Consider the following 22,173-nt stretch of genomic DNA (forward strand, 5'->3'; position numbering starts at 1 on the left):
CGTCCGGAAGAGAGAGCGCTCTACACAGTACACACAGATTATATAGACAACTAGCAAAGTAGGTTGATCTGAAGTCTGGCCTTCCGATTGGTCGATCTGGGTCGTGGGTAATCCTGTTCGGCCTGATGTCGACGTTCCATTGGTTCCTGAGATTGTTCGTTGTCTGGAGCTCCAACCCTGAGTTGTGAGTGTCTGAGTGATTGTCATGGGGGAGGGAAGTTGTGGGTGTCGTGCATGTGTCCAATGAGTCCAGCATATGTCCAATAGAAAGAGGGAGTGTGTATATTGTGTCAACCATAGCTAATGTTGAGAAGTTGTTAAAACAAGTTACCAATATCTAATACAATTCCTTACACACTGCAATGTTTTACACACCGTGAGACTGTAGGATGTTACCAATAATTTGTTGGTGGGATGGCGTGTCGTGTACCGTTAAACCAATAGCCTACAACAGAAACATGAATTCATTTGATTATCTGTCTTCGTTGTTTAAATTCAGATTTTGTTTGAACGAGCCGTACACGGATCGATACATTTTTTATATTGAAATATATATATACACTACCGCTAAAAATGGCCTGTAATCGAACCCACAAATAAAAACACTGACAGTGACCCCTCTAATAAAAACACTGACAATGAGTAGAACATCACGAATTAATTCTATGTATCTGAAGAAATTTCTGTCTGCCATTTTCTCATAATGTATTTATTGTTATCATAACCACAATCAATATGCGAAATTGGTTCTCATGCGCCACCTATTGGTTATATAATTCTACCCGGAAGCAGGGTAATATGTGAATTTCCGGTAATGTTAGCGTGTCTGGACCAATGATGTGTGTCTGGACTCCATTAGGGGGTTGCAGCTGTTTTGAGAGAAACAACAACAAAAACGGAGCGACTGAGGGGACTAGTTACCACAGAGTCAGTGCGTTCTCAGCCGGTTACGAGGGCTGAATCCTGGGAGCTAAGACCTCCTTTCCCACCCGGGGCTTCGCCGGCTTCTAATCACGGCCGCTCTCGGTGAGGAAACTCTGGCCTCCGCTTCCTTCTCCTCCGGCTCGGACACCGACGGAGCGTCGCCGCCCCCGCGGAAGAAACACCGAGCCTCGGCGGCGGAGGGAGCAGGAGAGCCCGGGGCTTCAACAGTTGCGACAGGCCTTTCTGGAGTTGTTTTGGGATTTACTACTACTTCTCCGCATCACCAAGCCACCTCTGCTATTCACTTTAACAGAACCCCTGTCAACAATCTTAGCGGCAATAACATGCAATCAAACGGGGAAGGACAAGGACAGGATTCGGAGCTTTCCTGCCTGAACAGCGCACAAAACGGGGAGTCATCCTCGGCGGTGGGAACACACTCCAATGGAGTTCTAACCAGCACAAACAATGGGAATAGTGTTGGAGCCGGACTGGGGTCTGGGACCTGTGTCGCCTCCACATCCTCGGGTTCGGAGGTTGGCTCCATGAAAAAGAAGAAACGACTTTCGCAGTCTGAGGAAGATGTCATCCGATTAATAGGACAACATCTCGACGGGTTAGGGCTAAAGTAAGTTTACACGATGTGTCATTCGAACGAAAAGCTCATGAAGTATACAAGCACATTAAATATTATTTATTTGTACGTGTTTTGAGCGAAACTGCATGGCGGCAGTTGATAACTGAATTCTGCGGTTGACGGACAAACATGGGGGAGGGGGTAGTTAGCTAGCAGGCTAACGTTAGTTGAAGGAGAAGGGGTCCATCTTGCACAATACGGAGTGGTAGCTAGATAGCGCAACTAAATGTTAGCTAGCCTTCGTTATGGGGGTTATTCTCACGCTTATACAGAATAAAAACACAATTTGGTTGGCTACATTTACCTCGAACCAACTTTCTTCAGTGAGTAGCTAGGCTAGCTAGTTAGTTGAACTATGCGTGTTGTGGGTTGTATTGACGTTATCTAGCGATATTTTTTTTACACGGATTGAAATCGCATTACATCACCTTGTAATCCAACGAAACATCCATAATGATTTGTGTGGCTACAAATTACGTATATAACCATAGGACGTATTTGACCATAGCCTGTCATGAGGGCCGATTAAATTTGGCCTGTTTTATTTATACTGTGGAACCATGTAGAGTAGTTTTCTGCAATGAAATATCTGCATTTAGAGGATTGCGCAAAAGTGCGTAGGGAGAACAACAATACCCTGTTGTAGAGCGGCGATTCGTTTTTCGTTTTGCGTTATCCCTTTATTTGTCCCTTTCGATGCTTTGGTTTTATTATTACATTGACATTTGGTGTTTACAAAGGGAACGTCGGTATAAGTTTTGCTTGATAAATTGTTGTAAAGTAGAAAAACGGACGGGGTCATTTTGTATCCACTCAGTGGTTCTTTTGAAATATTTTGAGTGGCGGTCGTCTTCAACGACAACAACCATTATCTATCATACAGCCAGCCCCCTTATCATACCACTGCACTGTTACGTTTATCTTTCGAACTACTTATGTGATGTGATCAGACGTTGTCATCTTTATTTTTCTGCAAATAATAGTCTATCACTCATGTCAACAATGTCAGTAGTGCAAAGTAAGACACAAAAATCGCAATTTATAGCACTAGATGCACTTTAGGTCAGAGTGATATTTAACTCGTTTTATCATTATTGGTGCCTGGTGAAGTAGTCAGAACGGCTTCCCAACTGGGGTATGGTTTCATGGCGGCGCTTGAATTCGCGTCTAACCAGCAGTTTTAGATTAGAAACGTTGGTTGAATCTAATAATAGATGGCGCAAGCTGAACCCATCAGGACTCGGCAGGAAAACGATATTTTGAGCCCTCCAAGGCTAAATTGGCCCCTGTCACCATAATGAACTGTTAATGCAGTGTTCGATAGACCCAGGCTGCTACTGCTCGCCACTGACTGTGTGGTAGTGGGACTGACATTACACGGCCTGTTTGGGTGTGTTTATATCAGCAATATACATTGTCTGCTATGGAACTGACGACCCTACGTTTCAAATGTGGAACGGCAAGTGAGAACCTTGTCGGACTCAGCAGGGTGAAGCTGAAAACACTCTGCTGCGCCACTCTTCTTTGATACCTGAGGATGATGTCATCATGCCTTGGCATCAGTACACCCCCCCCCCCCTCCACTCCATCTTAGCACAGACACCTTTTCAGCACACTTATAGCACTCGCAGTTGTCTGGTCTAGAATGATAACACATGCCACTTCTTATTGCTGGATATGGTTTAGGTGTTTGTTTTTCTCCCTCATTCTTTCCTTTGTCTGTCTGGTATAACATATCATGTCCATTGTCTGTCTTGTTGGCCAATATTAAGCAAACGTTTGCTATAAACAAACATTTAGGCAATCAGTGTTTAATCCACCTCTGTGATCAATCGGAGTTTGGGCTGACATTTCAGTTCCTTTACATTCTGTCTGTCTTGTTGTTCTAATGTTCAGTTAATGTTTGCAGTAAACATTGAGGTAATGTTTCCCCCCCTCTCTTCTCCGCAGTCAAACAGTGGACCTGCTGATGCAGGAGTCGGGCTGCAGGCTGGAACATACCTCAGCCACGAAGTTCCGCAACCACGTCATGGAGGGGGAGTGGGACAAGGTGGGTCCCTGGTTACCATAGTTACACCTGCACCTATAATGCTACGCTTAAGTTTAGAGACAGTACCGATAACATGGTTCTGTTACTAAGTGTAAGTATCTATCACATGTACAACACCAACGTTAGTCTACATATGGAGTAAATGAACAGTGCTATTAATAAACATAGGTGCCAATCAATAAAAGCTTGCAACTCTGTGAAACAAATATATATGTACGTTTCTAGTAAGGGATCTTTAGGAATGTGTTATTTGATCATAAAACTAGCTCCTTTGGCTGCACTTTCTCTTCTACATTGACACAAAATGCTCACATTCCAAGAACCTTGGGTTTGTAAAAATGTACATCATATTTTATTTTTTATCCCATAAATGTACAGATACTACTGAGCACTATCTGAACTGTAGCAACAAAATGGCTTCACACTCCATGAAAATGACAGTTTTTGACTTCCTACACTGAGAAAGTGTTGTTACTGGTGGTGCCTTGTAGTAGTAAACTGTTTTGATTTGCCGTTTTTGTGGAGAGGAAGTGCTGAGCCAACTATTTGTCTCCCCCTGCCCCTCTCTCTTTGTTTTGGTCCAGGCTGAGAATGATCTCAACGAGCTGAGAGCACTGATGCATTCTCCGAACGCTATTGTGGTAAGCCCAAACCTGACCTCATAGACAGTCAGCCATGCAGTGAAAGGGGTATACACAGGTTCTAGAACGGTTCTGTCCCAAACCTGACTGTTCTAGATTAGAACGTGGGAGGCAGGTAGCCTAGCGGTTAAGAGCATTAGGCTAGTAACTGCGAAAGGTCACTGGTTAGAATCCTCAAGCTGACTAGGTGCCTGTATGCCCTTGAGCAAGCCACTTACCCCTAATTGCTCCTGTATGTTGCTCTAGGTAGGAACGTCTGCTAAATAATTAAAATATAAATTCACCCCTTTGTGAGGCATATCCTTTCTGGCTGTGGAATTTCAAGTGTTTCCCGGAATGCCTTGGAGGGACTGAATGGAATGTTTATAACAGATATTCTCATACATGGGGGTATAATATCCTGCATTTAGTCATTTGCTAGTCAGATGGTAAGTGTAGGGAATGTTTCTCAATTACATTTTGCCACCACTAGTATTATTTGACAACAACAAAAAATAATCCATGCATATTCTGATGGAGCCCTGAAATGGAGTTCATATACAGTACCAGTCAAAAGTTTGGACCTACTCATTCAAGCGTTTTTCTTTATTTATACTATGAACTATGAAGTAACGTATATGGAATCATGTAGTAACCCAAAAAGTGTTAAACAAATCAATGTTTTTTTATATTTGAGATTTTTCAAAGTAGCCACCTTGGTGACAGCTTTGCACACTCTTGGCATTCTGTTAACCAGCTTCATGAGGTAGTCACCTGGAATTAATTTCAGTTAACAGGTGTGCCTTGTTAAAGTGAATTTGTGGAATTTCTTTCCTTAATGTGTTTCAGCCAGTCCGTTGTGTTGTGACAGTGTAGCGGTGGTATACAGAAGATGGCCCTATTTGGTAAAAGACCAAGTCCATATTATGGCAAGAACAGCTCAAATAAGCAAAGAGAAACGACAGTCCATCATTACTTTAGGACATGAAGAAGGTCAGTCAATGCGGAACATTTCAAGACCGTTGAAAGTTTCTTCAAGTGCAATCGCAAAAACCATCAAGCAGTATGGTTAAACTGGGTCTCATGAGGACCGCCACAGGAAAGGAAGCCCCAGAGTTACCTCTGCTGCAGAGGATAAGTTCATTAGAGTTAACTGTACCTCAGATTGCAGCCCAAATAAATGCTTCAGAGTTCAGGTAACAGACACATCTCAACATCAACTGTTCAGAGGACACTGCATGAATCAGGCCTTCATGGTCGAATTGCTGCAAAGAAACCACTACTAAAGGACACCAGTAAGAAGGAGAGACTTGCTTGGGCCAAGAAACACGAGCAATGGACATTAGACCGGTGGAAATCTGTCCTTTCGTCTGAGTCCAAATTTGAGATTTTTGGCTCCGACCAAAGTAGGTGAACGGATGATCTCCGAATGTGTGGTTCCCACCGTGAAGCGTGGTGGTGTGGGGGGTGCTTTGCTGGTGACACTGTCAGTGATTTATTTAGTATTCAAGGCACACTTAACCAGCATGGCTCCCGCATCAATACGCCATCCCATCTGGTTTGCGCTTAGTGGGTCTATCATTTGTTTTTCAACAGTACAATAACCCAACACACCTCCAGGCTGTGTTAGGGCTATTTGACCAAAAGGCAGAGTGATGGAGTGCTACATCAGATGACCTGACCTCCACAGTTGGACCGCAGAGTGAAGAAAAAGAAGCCAACAAATGTTCAGCATATGTGGGAACTCCTTCAAGACTGTTGGTAAAGCATTCCAGGTGAGGGTGGTTAAGATAATTCCAAGAGTGCAAAGGCTGGCTACTTTGAAGAATATAAAAAAGTTTTATTTGTTTAACACTTGGTTACTGCATGATTCCATTAGTTTTTTTTCATAGTTTTGACGTCTTAACTATTATTCTAAAGTGTAGCAAATAGTAAAAATAAAGAACAACCCTTGAATGAGTTGGTGTGTCAACTTTTGACTGGTACTGTATATCATTCAGTGCTTCTGTGATTTGTAAATTATAGGAGTTTCCTCTCCCATGGGTACAGCAAGTTCATATGTCAACTAAAGAACACTGAGGACTGCAGCTAGACTAAATTATACGTATCAGACCTAGCTAGCTCATTAGGACACAGGATAGGCTAGATATCAAAATGGTCTCCTATGGCTTAGCTTAGTCTTGCACCTGTGGAGTTTCATTTTGCACTTACTAGCTACGCTTGTTATTGCGAATATAATCAATTTTAACTAAGATGTAGGCTATCCTATTTTATGAATGTTTAAAAACAAATAGCAAGTTTTTGCCCTGCATTATACCAAGACTGCATGCAATACACACACACACACACACACAAGTATGTGGACACCCCTTCAAATTAGTGGATTTGGCTATTTCAGCCATACCCTGTTGCTGATGGGTATATAAACTTGAGCACACAGCCATGGACAAACATCAGTAGAATGGCCTTACTGAATGAAGAGCTCAGTGAATTTTAGTGTGGCACTGTCATAGGATGCCACCGTTCCATAAAGTCAGTTTGTCAAATTTCTGCCCTGCTAAAGCTGCCCCGGTCAACTGTAAGTGCTGTTATTTTGCAGTGACAATGTCTAGGAGCAACAACAGCTCATCCACGAAGGGGTAGGCCACACTCAAAGAACTGAACGGCTAAAAATTGTCTCTCCTCGGTTGCAACACACACTACAGAGTTCCAGACTGCCTCTGGAAGCATCGTCAACTGTTTGTCGGTAGCTTCAGGATATGGGTTTCCATGGCTGAGCAGCCTCACACAAGTCTAAGATCACCGTGCACAATGCCAAGCGTCGGCTGGACTGGTGTAAAGCATTGGTCCATGGAGCAGTGGAAACGCGTTCACTGGAGTGATGAATCACTCCTCACTATCTGGCAGTCCGACGTATGAATCTGGGTTTGGTAGATGCCAGGAGAACGCTACCTGCTCCAATGCATAGTGCCAACTGTAAAGTTTGGTGGATGAGGAATAATGGCCTGGGCCTGTTTTTCATCGTTCGGCTAGACCCCTTAGTTCCAGTGAAGGGAAATCTTAATGTTACAGCATACAATTACATTCTAAATGATTATGTCCTTCCTGTTTCTGCATGACAATAACCCTGTGCAGTGAGTGAGGTCCATACAGAATTTTTTTGTTGTGATTGGTGTGGAATAACTTGACTGGCCTGCACAGAGCCCTGACCTCAACCCCGTCGAACACCTTTGGAATGAATTGGAACGCCGACTGTGAGCCAGGCCTAATCATGTGTCCACATACTTTTGGTCATGTAGTGTATGTCAACCTAGAATGGCTGCTCTTATGATCATGGTTGGCACTTGACGATGGTAATTTATAGACCAGAGTCATAGATATAATTGAAAACATATGTGTCTGTTTTACGGTGCTTTACCTCGTTTTTTGGGCTGTGATAGACACTGCAGGCCCATAAGACAGACTCCCTTTTATTAATACCAGAAGTATCACAACTGACCAAAATACCCAGACTGGTTAACACTCTTGTTTGTTGTTACAAGTACAAGTATTAAGTTGAACAAGGAAGTGGCCAGTTACAACTGGCACAGTGAGGTCTCTGGGGTTAAGCCAACAAGGCCAACCATAGGCGCCCGTTTACTCTCACCATGGCAATGCTGCCTGTCACACAAACGATGTCGGTATGAGTGCCTGCCCCCTTTGGAGCACAGGATTAGTCATCGGGGGGTTGTTTTGAATCTATCAACACCCCTCCCACTCATTTTCTCATATTTCCTCACCCCTCTTTCCATCTCCACCTTTCTCTTCTCCATCTATCTCTACCCCTTTCCTTCCCTCCCTCTCTGTAGCGTATGAAGTTCCTGCTCCTGCAGCAGAAGTATCTGGAGTACCTGGAGGACGGGAAGGTTCTCGAGGCGCTGCAGGTGCTCAGGGGAGAGCTCACACCGCTCAAGTATAACACGGACCGCATCCATGTTCTCAGCGGGTACGTCATCACATCAGTGCCTCGCCCCACACACACACACGCGCAGTCAGTATGCCATTGTAGTCCCTTCCGATCACATCAATCAACTATCGCAAACAGGATTCACAGACTCAGTTCATCTATCACTTGATTAACATAAATCAAGTAGTCAACACAAGTCAATCATCAACTTTTACGCTGTCAAGTACAACGTGGACAGCATCCAAATATTCAGCATGAAAATAAAACAATAATGCCAACTACTGCATACAGATACTCAGTGGGTATATCAGTCTGTCCATTAGGCAGTTATTGAAAACATATAAATTATAAGGACAAACTAACAACCAACTTTGCATCAGTGGTTGATCATTCGTCACATTGTCCTAGTTCAATCTGTGTCTTTGGAGTAATAACCAGGTTATACAGTGTTACTACAGTAAATACAGGTTAATGATACTGTTATTACGGGTCATGCATAACAGTGATGTATCCAGAGGTGTGTGTTGTAGTCTGATTCACGTTGTTTTGTGTAGGTATCTGATGTGTAGCCATGCAGAGGACCTGCGCGCCAAGACTGAGTGGGAGGGCAAAGGCACAAACTCCCGCTGCCGACTACTGGACAAGCTACAGAGTGAGAACACTGACCACACACATTTTAAATATTACATTACATAGTAAAATATTTGAATCCACAAATCACATTACATAATAAAATATTCAGATATTTCAAAGGTCATTGATGCAAGGACGCTTAAGGAAACAAAAAGCACCTTTTCCTCCACACAGCTAGGCTGCCCATAACAGCTGGAACAGAGCAGACTACCTAGCCAGTTGTTTTGCTCTACTCTTAGGTAGGCCTGTAATCTGAAGGCCATGTACCATAGGCCTATGTACAGAACCAGTCAAAAGTTTGGACACCTACTCATTCAAGGGTTTTTCTATTTTCTACATTGTAGAGCAATAGGGAAAGGGGATACCTAGTCAGTTGTACAACTGAATACCTTCAACTGAAATGTGTCTTCCGCATTTAACCCAACCCCTCTGCCTTAATCGACATCCGTGTCTTCGGCGCCCGGGGAACAGTGGGTTAACTGCCTTGCTCAGGGGCAGAACGACTTTTTTTTATTTTTTATTACCTTGTCAGCTCGGGGATTCAAGAAGACATCACAACTATGAAATAACACACGTGGAATCATGTAGTAACCAAAAAAGTGTTAAACAAATCTAAACATATATTTGAGATTCTTCAAAGTAGACACCCTCTTCCTTGACAGCTTTGCACACTCTTGGCAGTCTCTCAACCAGCTTCACCTGGAATGCTTTTCTAACAGTCTTGAAGGAGTTCCCAAATATTCTGAGCACTTGTTGGCTGCTTTTCCTTTACTCTCATCCCAATCCCAATGTACTCATCCCAATGTACTTCCGGCGCCGACAGAGATGGCCGCCTCGCTTCGCGTTCCTAGGAAACTATGCAGTATTTGTTTTTTTTTACATGTTATTTCTTACATTGGTACCCCAGGTAATCTGAGGTTTCATTACATACAGTCGGGAGGAACTACTGAATATAAGAGCAACGTCAACTCACCACCATTACGACCAGGAATATGACTTTCCCGAAGCGGATCCTGTGTTTTGGGGCAAACGAAGCAGTCTTCTGGTCGGGCTCCGGAGATGGGCACATCGCGCACCACTCCCTAGCATACTACTCGCCAATGTCCAGTCTCTTGACAACAAGGTTGATGAAATCCGAGCAAGGGTTGCCTTTCAGAGACTGTAACGTTCTTTGCTTCACGGAAACATGGCTCACTCGAGAGACGCTATCGGAGTCGGTGCAGCCAGCTGGATTCTTCATGCATCGCGCCGACAGAAACAAGCATCTTTCTGGTAAGAAGAGGGACTGGGGGTTATATCTTATAATTAACGAGACGTGGTGTGATCATAACAACATACAGGAACTCAAGTCCTTCTGTTCACCTGACTTAGAATTCCTCACAATCAAATGTCGACCGCATTATCTACCAAGGGAATTCTCTTCGATTATAATCACAGCCGTATATATTCCCCCCCAAGCAGACACATCGAGGGCCCTGAACAAACTTTATTTGACTCTATGTAAACTGGAAACCACATATCCTGAGGCTGCATTCATTGTAGCTGGGGATTTTAACAAGGCTAATCTGAAAACAAGACTCCCTAAATTCTATCAGCATATCGATTGCGCAACCAGGGCTGGTAAAACCCTGGATCATTCCGCGACGCATATAAGGCCCTCCCCCGCCCCCCTTTCGGAAAAGCTGACCACGACTCCATTTTGTTGCTTCCAGCCTACAGACAGAAACTAAAACGAGAAGCTCCCGCGCTCAGCTCTGTTCAATGCTGGTCTGACCAATCTGATTCCACGCTTCAAGACTGCTTCGATCACGTGGATTGGGATATGTTCCGCATTGTGTCCAACAACAACATTGACGAATACACTGATTCGGTGAGCGAGTTCATTAGAAAGTGCATCGGCGATGTCGTACCCACAGCAACTATTAAAACATTCCCAAACCAGAAACCGTGGATTGATGGCAGCTTTCGCGCAAAACTGAAAGCGCAAACCACTGCTTTTAACCAAGGCAAGGTGACCGGAAACATGGCCGAATACAAACAGTGTAGCTATGTGGCTGGGTCTACAGTCAATCACGGATTACAAAAAGAAAACCAGCCCCGTCGCGGACCAGGATGTCTTGCTCCCAGACAGACTAAATAACTTCTTTGCTCGCTTTGAGGACAATACAGTGCCACTGACACGGCCCGCTACCAAAACCTGCGGACTCTCCTTCACTGCAGCCGACATGAGTAAAACATTTTAAACGTGTTAACCCTCGCAAGGCTGCAGACCCAGACGGCATCCCCAGCCGCGTCCTCAGAGCATGCGCAGACCAGCTGGCTGGTGTGTTTACGGACCTATTCAATCAATCCTTATCCCAGTCTGCTGTTCCCACATGCTTCAAGAGGGCCACCATTGTTCCTGTTCCCAAGAAAGCTAAGGTAACTGAGCTAAACGACTACCGTCTTGTAGCACTCACTTCCGTCATCATGAAGTGCTTTGAGAGACTAGTCAAGGACCATATCACCTCCACCCTACCTGACACCCTAGACCCACTCCAATTTGCTTACCGCACCAATAGGTCCACAGACGACGCAATCGCAACCACACTGCACACTGCCCTAACCCATCTGGACAAGAGGAATACCTATGTGAGAATGCTGTTCATCGACTACAGCTCAGCATTTAACACCATAGTACCCTCCAAACTCGTCATCAAGCTCGAGACCCTGGGTCTCGACCCCGCCCTGTGCAACTGGGTACTGGACTTCCTGACGGGCCGGCCCCTGGTGGTGAGGGTAGGTAACAACATTTCCACCCCGCTGATCCTCAACACTGGGGCCCCACAAGGGTGCGTTCTGAGCCCTCCTGTACTCCCTGTTCACCCACGACTGCGTGGCCATGCACGCTTCCAACTCAATCATCAAGTTTGCGGACGACACTACAGTGGTGGGCTTGATTACCAACAACGACGAGACGGCCTACAGGGAGGAGGTGAGGGCCCTCGGAGTGTGGTGTCAGGTAAATAACCTCGCACTCAACGTCAACAAAACAAAGGAGATGATTGTGGACTTCAGGAAACAGCAGAGGGAGCACCCCCCTATCCACATCGACGGGACAGTAGTGGAGAGGGTAGTCAGTTTTAAGTTCCTCGGCGTACACATCACGGACAAACTGAATTGGTCCACCCACACAGACAGCGTTGTGAAGAAGGCGCAGCAGCACCTCTTCAACCTCAGGAGGCTGAAGAAATTCGGCTTGTCACCAAAAGCACTCACAAACTTCTACAGATGCACAATCGAGAGCATCCTGTCGGGCTGTATCACCACCTGGTACGGCAACTGCTCCGCCCACAACCGTAAGGTTCTCCAGAGGGTAGTGAGGCCTGCACAACGCATCACTGGGGGCAAACTACCTGCCCTCCAGGACACCTACACCACCCGATGTCACAGGAAGGCCATAAAGATCATCAAGGACAACAACCACCCGAGCCACTGCCTGTTCACCCCACTATCATCCAGAAGGCGAGGTCAGTACAGGTGCATCAAAGCAGGGACCGAGAGACTGAAAAACAGCTTCTATCTCAAGGCCATCAGACTGTTAAACAGCCACCACTAACATCGAGTGGCTGCTGCCAACATACTGACTCAACTCCAGCTCACTTTATCACTAGCCACTTTAAACAATGCTACTTAATATAATGTATATGTATATACTGTACTCTATCATCTACTGCATCTTGCCATCTTTATGTAATACATGTATCACAAGCCACTTTAAACTATGCACTTTTATGTTTACATACCCTACTTTACTCATCTCATATGTATATACTGTACTCGATACCATCTACTGCAACTTGCCTATGCCGTTCTGTACCATCACTCATTCATATATCTTTATGTACATATTCTTTATCCCTTTACACTTGTGTGTATAAGGTAGTAGTTGTGGAATTGTTAGGTTAGATTACTCGTTGGTTATTACTGCATTGTCGGAACTAGAAGCACAAGCATTTCGCTACACTCGCATTAACATCTGCTAACCATGTGTATGTGACAAATAAAATTTGATTTGATTTGAATCCATCTCAATTGGGTTGAGGTCGGGGGATTGTGGAAGCCAGGTCATCTGATGCAGCACTCCATCACTCTCCTTCTTGGTCAAATAGCCCTAACACAGCCTGGAGGTATGTTGGGTCATTGTCCTGATGAAAAACAAATGATAGTCCAACTAAGCGCAAACCAGATGGGATGGTGTATCGCTGCAGAATCCTGTGGTAGCCATGCTGGTTAAGTGTGCCATAAAATCTAAATAAATCACTGACGGTGTCACCAGCAAGGCACCATCACACCTCCTCCTCCATGCTTCACGTTGGGAACCACACATGCGGAGATCATCCGTTCACCTACTCTGCGTCTCAAAAAGACATGGCGGTTGGACTCAGACCAAAGGACAGATTTCCACTGGTCTAATGTCCACTGCTCGTGTTTCTTTGCCCAAACAAGTCTCTTATTATTATTATTGGTGTGCTTTTAGTAGTGGTTTCTTTGCAGCAATTTGACCCTGAGGGCCTGATTCACGTAGTCTCCTCTGAACAGTTGATGTTGACATGCGTCTGTGACTTGAACTCGGAAGCATTTATTTGGGCTGCAATTTCTGAGGCTGGTAACTCTAATGAACTTTATCCTCTGCAGCAGAGGTAACTCTGCATCTTCCTTTCCTGTGGCAGTTCTCATGAGAGCCAGTTTAATCATAGCGCTTGATGGTTTTTGCGACTGCACTTGAAGAAACTTTCAAAGTTCTTGAAATTTTCCGCATTGACTGACCATGTCCTAAAGTAATGATGCATTGTCATTTCTCTTTGCTTATTTGAGCTGTTCTTGCCATAATATGGACTTGGTCTTTTACCAAATAGGGCTACCTTCTGTATACCACCCCTACCTTGTCACAACACAACTGATTGGCTCAAATCTGTTAAGAAGGAAAGAAATTCCACAAATGAACTTTTAACAAGGTACACCTGTTAATTTAAATGCATTCCATGTGACTACCTCATGAAGCTGGTTGAGAGAATGCCAAGTGTGAAAAGCTGTCATCAATGCAAAGGGTGGCTACTTAAAATATATTTTGATTTGTTTAACACTTTTTGCTTACTACATGATTCTATATGTGTTATTTCATAGTTTTGATGTCTTCACTATTATTCTACAATGTAGAAAATAGTAAAGATATAGAAAAACCCTTTAGTAGGTGTTCAAACCTTTGACTGGTACTGTACGTGGCCCAAACTGCCAAATATAATCGCCACCAACTTGCATTTGTATCGCAGGCTTTCCAAGCGTGACATTAGGGGCTGGTATTGAAGGAACTTTTCTGAAAAGGCCTGCTCCATGTAACAATGGAATGAGCAGCCCACTTCCAAAATCAGCACTTCCCTCTGGCTTCCTCCCACAACAACAATATCTGACTTATTCGGCATACAAGAAAACACATTTTCATCAAACCAGGCTCTTTTGACAAGAGCATGGTTTGAACAGTGCATTGAGAAAATATTCACACTTTGATTTACAAGGTGGGAATCAAATGTATCTTTTTTTTGTCTACTATCTACGTAAAATAATCAGTGAAAGCGGAAGAAAAATTCTAACATTTGTTAATAAAAAATGTAAAATATTGAAAAAGAGAACACATCTTGGTTTTCATAAGTATTCAACCCCCTGAGTCAATACATATTAGAATCACATTGGCACCAATTACAGCTGCAAGTCTTTCTGGGTAAGTCTCGAGTTTTCCAATCCTGGATTGTGCAAAAGTTGCCCATTTTTATTATCTGTCAAATTGGTTGTTGGTCATTGCTAGTCCATTTTCAAGTGTTGCCATAGATTTTCAAGTAGATTGAAGTCAAAGCTGTAACTTGCCCACTTTGGAACATTCACTGGCTTCTTAGTAAGCAACTCCAGTGTAGATTTGGCCTTGTGTTTTTAGGTTATTGGTCTGCTGAAAGGTGAATTCATCTCCCAGTGTCTGGTGGAAAGCAGACTGTAGCAGGTTTTCCTCTAGGATTTTGCCTGTACTTACCTCCATTCTGTTTTATTATTTTATCCTGAAACTCTCCAGTCCTTAACAATTAATGTGTTTTATTGGATTTGCCCCAAACACAACACTTTGTATCCAGGACAAAAGTGAATTGCTTTGCCGCATTTGTTGCAACAATGTATGTTTTGGACTATTTGTATTCAGTATAGGCTTAGTTTTTTTCACTCTGTCAATTAGGTTAGTATTGTGGAGTAACTAGAATGTTGTTGATCCATCAGTTTTCTTCAAGCATATACATTAAACTCTATAACTGTTTCAAAGTCACCATTTGCTTCATTGCAAAATCCCTGAGTGGTTTCCGTCCTCTCCGGCAACTGAGTTAGGAAGGATGCCTGTATCTTTGTAGTGACTAGGTGAATTGATACACCATCCAAAGTTTAATTAATAACTTCACCATGCTCGAAGGGATATTCAATGTCTGCTTTTCTTTTTACCCGGAATCTACAAATAGGAAACCATTGGAAAACCTCTGGTCTTTGTGGTTGAATCTGTGTTTGAAATTCACTGCGGGACCTTGTGTGGGTTACAGAGATTGAGGTAGTCATTCAAAAATCCTGTGAAACACATTGCACACAGAGTGAGTCCATGGAACTTATTATGTGACTTTTAAACCACAATTTTACACCTGAAGTTATTTAGGCTTGAATACTTATTGACTCAAACCATTTCATCTTTTCATTGTTTATTAATTTGCACAAAAAAATTGAAAAACATAATTACACTTTGACATTATGGGGTATTGTGTGTAGTCCAGTGACAATCTCAATTGATTATATTTCAAATTCAGGCTGTAACACAACAAAATGTGGAAAAAGTCAAGGGGTACATTTAACTCTTAAGTGTAAAGTACAAAACAAGATCATATACGGTACCAGAATGCTAGGTTGTATTTTGTGGGTCGAACTTGCAGCCTCGCCTTCACAGTAAAGGTGAGAATGTCCTCGCCAATGGCAGTATTCTGGTACATGGAATGGGAGACGGTGGTCAGCGCACAGCAGGGAGTTTCCCCTGCAGCCTCAGGCCAGTTCAGTGCTGCTGTAGCCGTCTGATACCGAGCAGTGTTGTCTTCGATGTAGGATATGTTCCATAACCACACTATCATACATACATGGTACCTCATAAACAGGTGCCCACACACACATTCTACTGAACATAAATACACACACTACCTCACTCACAGCCTCATCACAGCTTATACACACACACACATTCTCACATAGCTTCACAGGGGTCATGGGATGTACTTCAGACTGGACTATAGTTTAACTCCTGCCTTTGGTCCTTCTCTCCAATCCACTCCCTCTCCAGCGTACTTGCCCCCGTCAGTGATGCTGCCGCCACGTCGGCTGCAGACCCTGTTGAGACAGGCTGTGGAGCTGCAGAGGGACCGCTGCCTCTACCATAATACCAAACTGGACAGCAGCCTGGACTCTGTCACCTTGCTCCTGGACCACGTCTGCAGCCGGTCAGCAACACACTCAGGGTGACAGTTTCTGCCAAACACAGATGAAATGTGCAAAAACAACTTAACCTGACAACCTTTTCTTTGTACGGTTCTTACTGTAGACATCGGCAAAGATGGTGCCAATAATCTATGCAAATATAAAGAAAAGCATGTGTTTTAATATAGGGTCTTTGTGTATTATAGAGTTTTCCTGACCCCTTGACCTGACTTGGGGGAACTCAGGGCCCACATGGTCAGGAAAAGCTCAGAACCTATGTATAACCATTGCATGTAATGCAATAATGAGCTGCAATTTTCTGAACTCGTTTTGTACGCCCGTGTCCTGTGTGTTTGGAATGGTACGTTGTTTTTTTATTTCTGTCATTTTTGCGCACTACAGGAGTTTAGTGGACATAAAATATCACCCTCAATCATTTACCAACTCCCTCTCACCCGTAGCGCCTCTATCCTCCACTCTCCTCTTCATTCTATACCTTTCTCCACTATCCTCTTGTATTTTCTTCTCATCCTCCCCATTTTCTCTCGCCTTTTTATTTAAACCTTGGACCTTGGATGACCTCTCTCTCCTGGTTGACCACACCCACAGGAAGCAGTTTCCGTGCTACACACAGCAGATCCTCACAGAGCATTGTAACGAGGTGTGGTTCTGTAAATTCTCCAACGACGGCACCAAGCTGGCCACCGGATCCAAAGACACTACCGTCATCATCTGGCAGGTGGACCCTGTGAGTACCACGCTGAGCCCATTTTCCCCCACACCACCTGCTGTGTACATTCCCACTATATGCCATATAGGAGGAGTCATCTCCTGCATTAATGGCAAAGATAGCCACCATCTACTGCAGGTGTAGGCAACTAGATTCAGCCACGGGATGATTTTAGTTGGAGTGAACATAATTATAATAATTTGCACACTGCAAATTGACCGCAACTAAGCCTCTTGCAGACCCCTGATCCACTGTCTTCCCATTAGTGCTTTACGCTAACCCAGAGCCTGGTCTGTGTGGTGTCTAGGAGAGCCACCAGTTGAAGCTGCTGCGGACCCTAGAGGGCCATGCCTACGGTGTGTCCTACCTAGCCTGGAGCCCTGATGACACCTACCTGATCGCCTGCGGGCCTGATGACTGCTCTGAACTCTGGCTCTGGAATGTCCCGGTATGGCGATCTCCACACTTATACATACACACTGGGACATCCCTATATGGCAATCCCCGCGTGCCCACACCCACTGGAACATCCAGGTATTGCAACCCACACACACACACCGCCTGGCAACGTCATCTGTTATTGCTGGTATGAAATTTGTGCAGGCATACACTGCAACCGTCCAGGATGAGGATTGATTGATTGGAGTTAATTAGATAAATAGAAACATCAATTAATGTAACTTATTGACCAGATAGTTCCTGATTTTATTGGGACTGATAAAAACAGCTGTGCAGTGGACCTCCAGGCTGGGAACTCTTCAGTGGCTGTGTACTGACTGAGTGGTTTTTGTCCCCTGCTGGGCAGACGGGAGAGTTGCGGACCAAGATGAGCCAGTCCCACGAGGACAGTCTGACCAGTGTGGCTTGGAACCCTGATGGGAAACGCTTCGTCACCGGGGGACAGAGGGGACAATTCTACCAGTGTGTAAGTATTGGTGTGGGAAGGTGTGTGTGATCTATCCACCAGATATACCAGTTGGTTCTTCCAGTTTGTCCTGCCAGTGTGTGAGTCGTGGGGAGAGTACAGGGTGATCTGTGAGGAGGATATAGGACAGTGGGGAGGGACTAATACAGCATTGCATATGGACAGGCTACTTTTAGATTTGCAGCTTGACACCTTTATTGATTAGCTGACTAGACAGGAACCTGCTGACCTCCAAAAAGATTGTCAGGATCTAATGTGTCTGTGTTTCTTACAAACTCTATTTGTGCCGTTACCAAAATGTGTGTCTGATTTTCTAGGGGCATGGGCGATACCGTTTTGGACTGGCCTGTGTGTGATTTGATTGATTCCCAGAATCTGGACTATATCCATTTGGATCTATGTATTGATTGTGTTGTGGTAGGACCTGGACGGTAACCTGTTGGACTCATGGGAGGGCGTGCGTGTGCAGTGCCTCTGGTGTGTGGGGGACGGCAGGACAGTGCTAGCCTCTGACACACACCAGCGGATCCGAGGCTACAACTTTGAGGACCTAACGGACAGAAACATGTGAGGGCTGTATTTATCAGTAGATAACTGAAAATATGTAAAGGGCATGTTGACAGACGTATTAGTAATAAATGCATGATTTATATATTAACAAATGATACATGAGTTACTAAGTGTTTACTGCTGTTTATTGTTTTATAAATAGTTTATTAATAGACCTACAAATTAAGCAATACCGGAGCACATAATGTGCTCTGAATTACTAATCTTACATATAGAATTGTCTATGCAGGTATTGAACAGAACACAGACTAGTAATTGATCATCTTTGTTGTGAATTTGTCTTTTACAGAGTTCAGGAGGACCATCCTATCATGTCTTTCACTGTTTCCAAGAACGGAAGATTAGCTTTGTTAAATGTAGCAACTCAGGTGAGTGGGGATATGGTGCCATACTTGAACACTGAAGTGTGTGTGTGGAGGCATTGGACTAGTGTCTGGGAGGGAAATTAAGGAGTTTGTGGTAGTGCCAATGTGTGTCTTTAGTGTCTAACTACTCCCATTACCCCCCCCCCCCTACAGGGAGTGCATCTTTGGGACCTGCAGGACCGGGTGTTGGTTCGGAAGTACCAGGGTGTGACTCAGGGCTTCTACACCATCCACTCCTGCTTCGGAGGACACAATGAAGACTTCATCGCCAGCGGCAGTGAAGGTACACCCACAGACCCAACAGCAGCCATTTTAGGCATCAACTACTCCTTATGGTCAGGATTGGGGTAATGACTGATATTGAGCCCTAGAACAAAAATGTTCACCTCTGTGTCCCTCACTAGGGTTGCATCCCAATTATCTCTCAAACGCAAACACATGCAGTGACTTTAACTTTCAGCATATAATAGGAAGGTCGACCTTGCCACTTTTTTCTATATTAATACCATTGTACCCCCTCTTCCTCTCCTCTCTCTTACGTCCTCCACCTTCCCTCTCCCTCTCTCTTACTCTTCCTCCCCTCCTCACTTTACCCCCTCAGACCATAAGGTGTATATCTGGCACCGCCGCAGTGAGCTGCCCATCGCTGAGCTGACAGGGCACACTCGCACAGTCAACTGCGTTAGCTGGAACCCCATCATCCCAGGCCTCATGGCCTCCGCCTCAGACGACGGCACTGTGCGTGTCTGGGGCCCCGCACCCTTCCTCAACACACAGGAGGTGGACGGACTCAACGGTAACTACCACTAGCATTTTGTTAGCACAGTGGCTGTAAAACAGCTAAAGGTGTTACAAGTAATTCATGTCCCTCATCTCTCCCCAGAGAACTGCAGCAACATGGACAGTTGATGGTGACTTTGGAATGGAAGACTTTTTCTCTTTTACCAACCGACAACAAATAAACATCAAAACGAATCCTGGACCTAACATAACAGAAATAAAAGTAAATAATTTGCGTCTCATGACCTGGCATAACTGTGGAGGTGAGGATGAACACACTCTTAGAAAACCAGGTCTTCATCCAGAACCAGTGACCCGGAAAATCCGATCCACTGGTACTCCCTGTGGCTTCCTCCTCCTCCATCCCTCTCCCAAACAAGGCCACAGCCAAACCAGGGGCTCTCCCCTGAATCTTCCCCTGGAAGCCCACCTCCTGCCGGGGTCACAGGCACGGTGTCACGCACCTGATCTCTCCAGACAGCCATTACAGACCAGCCGCACTAATTGGACCGCTTCTGTCGCTCTATCATGTACCCATGTGTCTGTGGGAAGGGGGGGATATTGCAACTCTTCCTTCTATTTGTTTTTATCTTCTCCTTCTGACTAGCTCTTTTCTTTGCACTTAAGTTGTTGGACGAAGGCTGAAAATCTGCACAAAACCAACCAACCGACAAAGTAAAACGCTATGCTTATTTTGATTTTTTTTTTTTTTTTTTACGATAGTAAGCATTTAACAGGTGAATCCTAGGTTTGAACTAGGAGTAGTGGCTGTGGAGTGCTTCAGCGTGAACAATACGCTCTCAATTAGGAAAAGCTATTTTTATCCCTTGTTTAAAGTCTAACACGAACAAACTCGCTACAAAGTCTCACCCTCTGACTCCCCCATCTCCCCCCTCCCACTTCGGCTGTTAACAGCACAGCACATAGTTCCACAAGATCTACCTGTGGGGAGGGGGGGAAAGGTGAACTGTCAAAGGTGAGGGGTCAGTGGTAGCTGGTCTCATGTGACGCAGCCCTTGTGTTGAGTATCTCTAAGAAGGACATACTGTTGGCTGTAGAGGTCTGTACATGCAACTTTTGCGGTACACTGAGGACTGCATCTTTCCTCCCTCTTTGTGTATGTGCGTGTGCCCTTCTGTGTCAATGTGTGTCTGGGTGCGCTTCCGTGTGGTTTGTTTGAGTGAGTGAATGCAGGTGCATGCAGACCTGTGTGTTTTTAGTCACACCAGCAGAAGATCATGCTCTCTTTCCCCCCTCCCAGTGAAATTTTAAGAGGCTTTTAAACCCATTCAGAATTAATCCAAAGCCCCATAGTGACATCTATCTGTGGAACAAAGAATACTTTAGAGCCATTTTCGAAACTTATTTTTTATTTTTAGCTGGGGCTTTTCTTTTTACATTTGACTTTGCTTTTTATATTTCTTCTTACCACCACCTACCATTGGAAAGGCACTGAGGTATCGGAATTAAATCTGTTTTGTGGAAATAAAGTGAATGACATGCATTTCAACGAGCTGTAAACTGTTGTGAGAAAAGTGTCATTTCATATGAGGAGGAATTAACGATTGTAGTGTTGGAGACAGAGGTTTAATGTTCCATGTGTAGAATGATGACTTTAGAGCGTTCTACCCCCTAACACAAACACTCCACAAATCCACATGTATACCCAAAACACAACGCTGCGCTTTGAGGTCTACCCCAAGTCACACCTACAAACACTCAATTTCAATATGATCACCTGCCACAATTCCATGAACCTTACACAGTAGTACAGCATTATTGAAGTTAAAGTTACAGAACCAAACAACCTCCCACATATTCAAACGCATAGCTGCGCTCTTACGTACGTACAGCCCATACGGAGCGAGACCGACTGCTGCACAACACCCCTTTCCGTCTCTCCAGACCTCCTCAGTGGTGAAAGCACCATACAGAGCTTTCTTCCTCCAGATTCGGGGTATGTAATGATGATTTTCTGTGAACTGATATTACATGTTTAAAAAGAACTGAATATTTTGTTACTTTAATTTTTTGGTCTTATTTCATAATTTTCTTTGGTTGACCCCCCCTCCCTGTATTATCATATTAAAATATAACCAGACAAGTGGTGTCCTCTTTTTACTTTTTTTTTTATCCCGCTTATAATTCGTTTTGCCTTTTGTCTTTTGGGTAAAATGTGTACCTTATCCACCACTTCTTACATGTAATCAGTGAATATGCGCAGTAACACTCATGCCAATATAATATGAGTGTGGTGGGTTATGCTTTGGGAGTGTGTTACCTTATAAGAGTCAGGTTTAAACTGTCCACGCCTCGCCTTTAAAAAGAGACTCTGTACGGTGATTGAATACTTGCATGTCTGTGGAATAAGACCAGGGGGGGGTCTATTTTTGTGCCACTGTTGGTTGCGGTTGCCATTTCTGACCTCACCAAAACGCTTGAGACCCAAAAGTGGCTGTGTGTGTAATTCCA

At 44.3% G+C, this 22,173-nt stretch overlaps 1 protein-coding gene across 2 annotated transcripts; it reads left to right on the forward strand.

Moving 5' to 3' along the window:
* The first annotated feature begins 825 nt into the window (after nucleotides 1-825).
* On the forward strand, nucleotides 826-21,805 carry LOC139582853 (WD repeat-containing protein 26-like). Of its 2 annotated transcripts, none has more exons than XM_071413243.1 (14): nucleotides 826-1,552; nucleotides 3,512-3,611; nucleotides 4,196-4,252; nucleotides 8,080-8,216; nucleotides 8,732-8,829; nucleotides 16,198-16,354; nucleotides 16,941-17,079; nucleotides 17,369-17,509; nucleotides 17,867-17,986; nucleotides 18,408-18,553; nucleotides 18,846-18,924; nucleotides 19,075-19,204; nucleotides 19,523-19,717; nucleotides 19,805-21,805. In XM_071413243.1, the coding sequence occupies exons 1-14, from the start codon at nucleotides 1,269-1,271 to the stop codon at nucleotides 19,828-19,830; spliced, it is 1,809 nt and encodes a 602-aa protein (XP_071269344.1). In that variant the 5' UTR covers nucleotides 826-1,268; the 3' UTR covers nucleotides 19,831-21,805. The 2 variants fall into 2 exon arrangements, with proteins under 2 accessions (XP_071269344.1, XP_071269343.1); XM_071413242.1 differs by having other exon boundaries at nucleotides 16,198-16,372; nucleotides 19,805-19,970.
* The last annotated feature ends 368 nt before the right edge of the window (nucleotides 21,806-22,173 follow it).

The sequence above is a fragment of the Salvelinus alpinus genome, chromosome 8, assembly GCF_045679555.1.
Source record: "Salvelinus alpinus chromosome 8, SLU_Salpinus.1, whole genome shotgun sequence".
Classification (NCBI taxonomy): domain Eukaryota; kingdom Metazoa; phylum Chordata; class Actinopteri; order Salmoniformes; family Salmonidae; genus Salvelinus; species Salvelinus alpinus.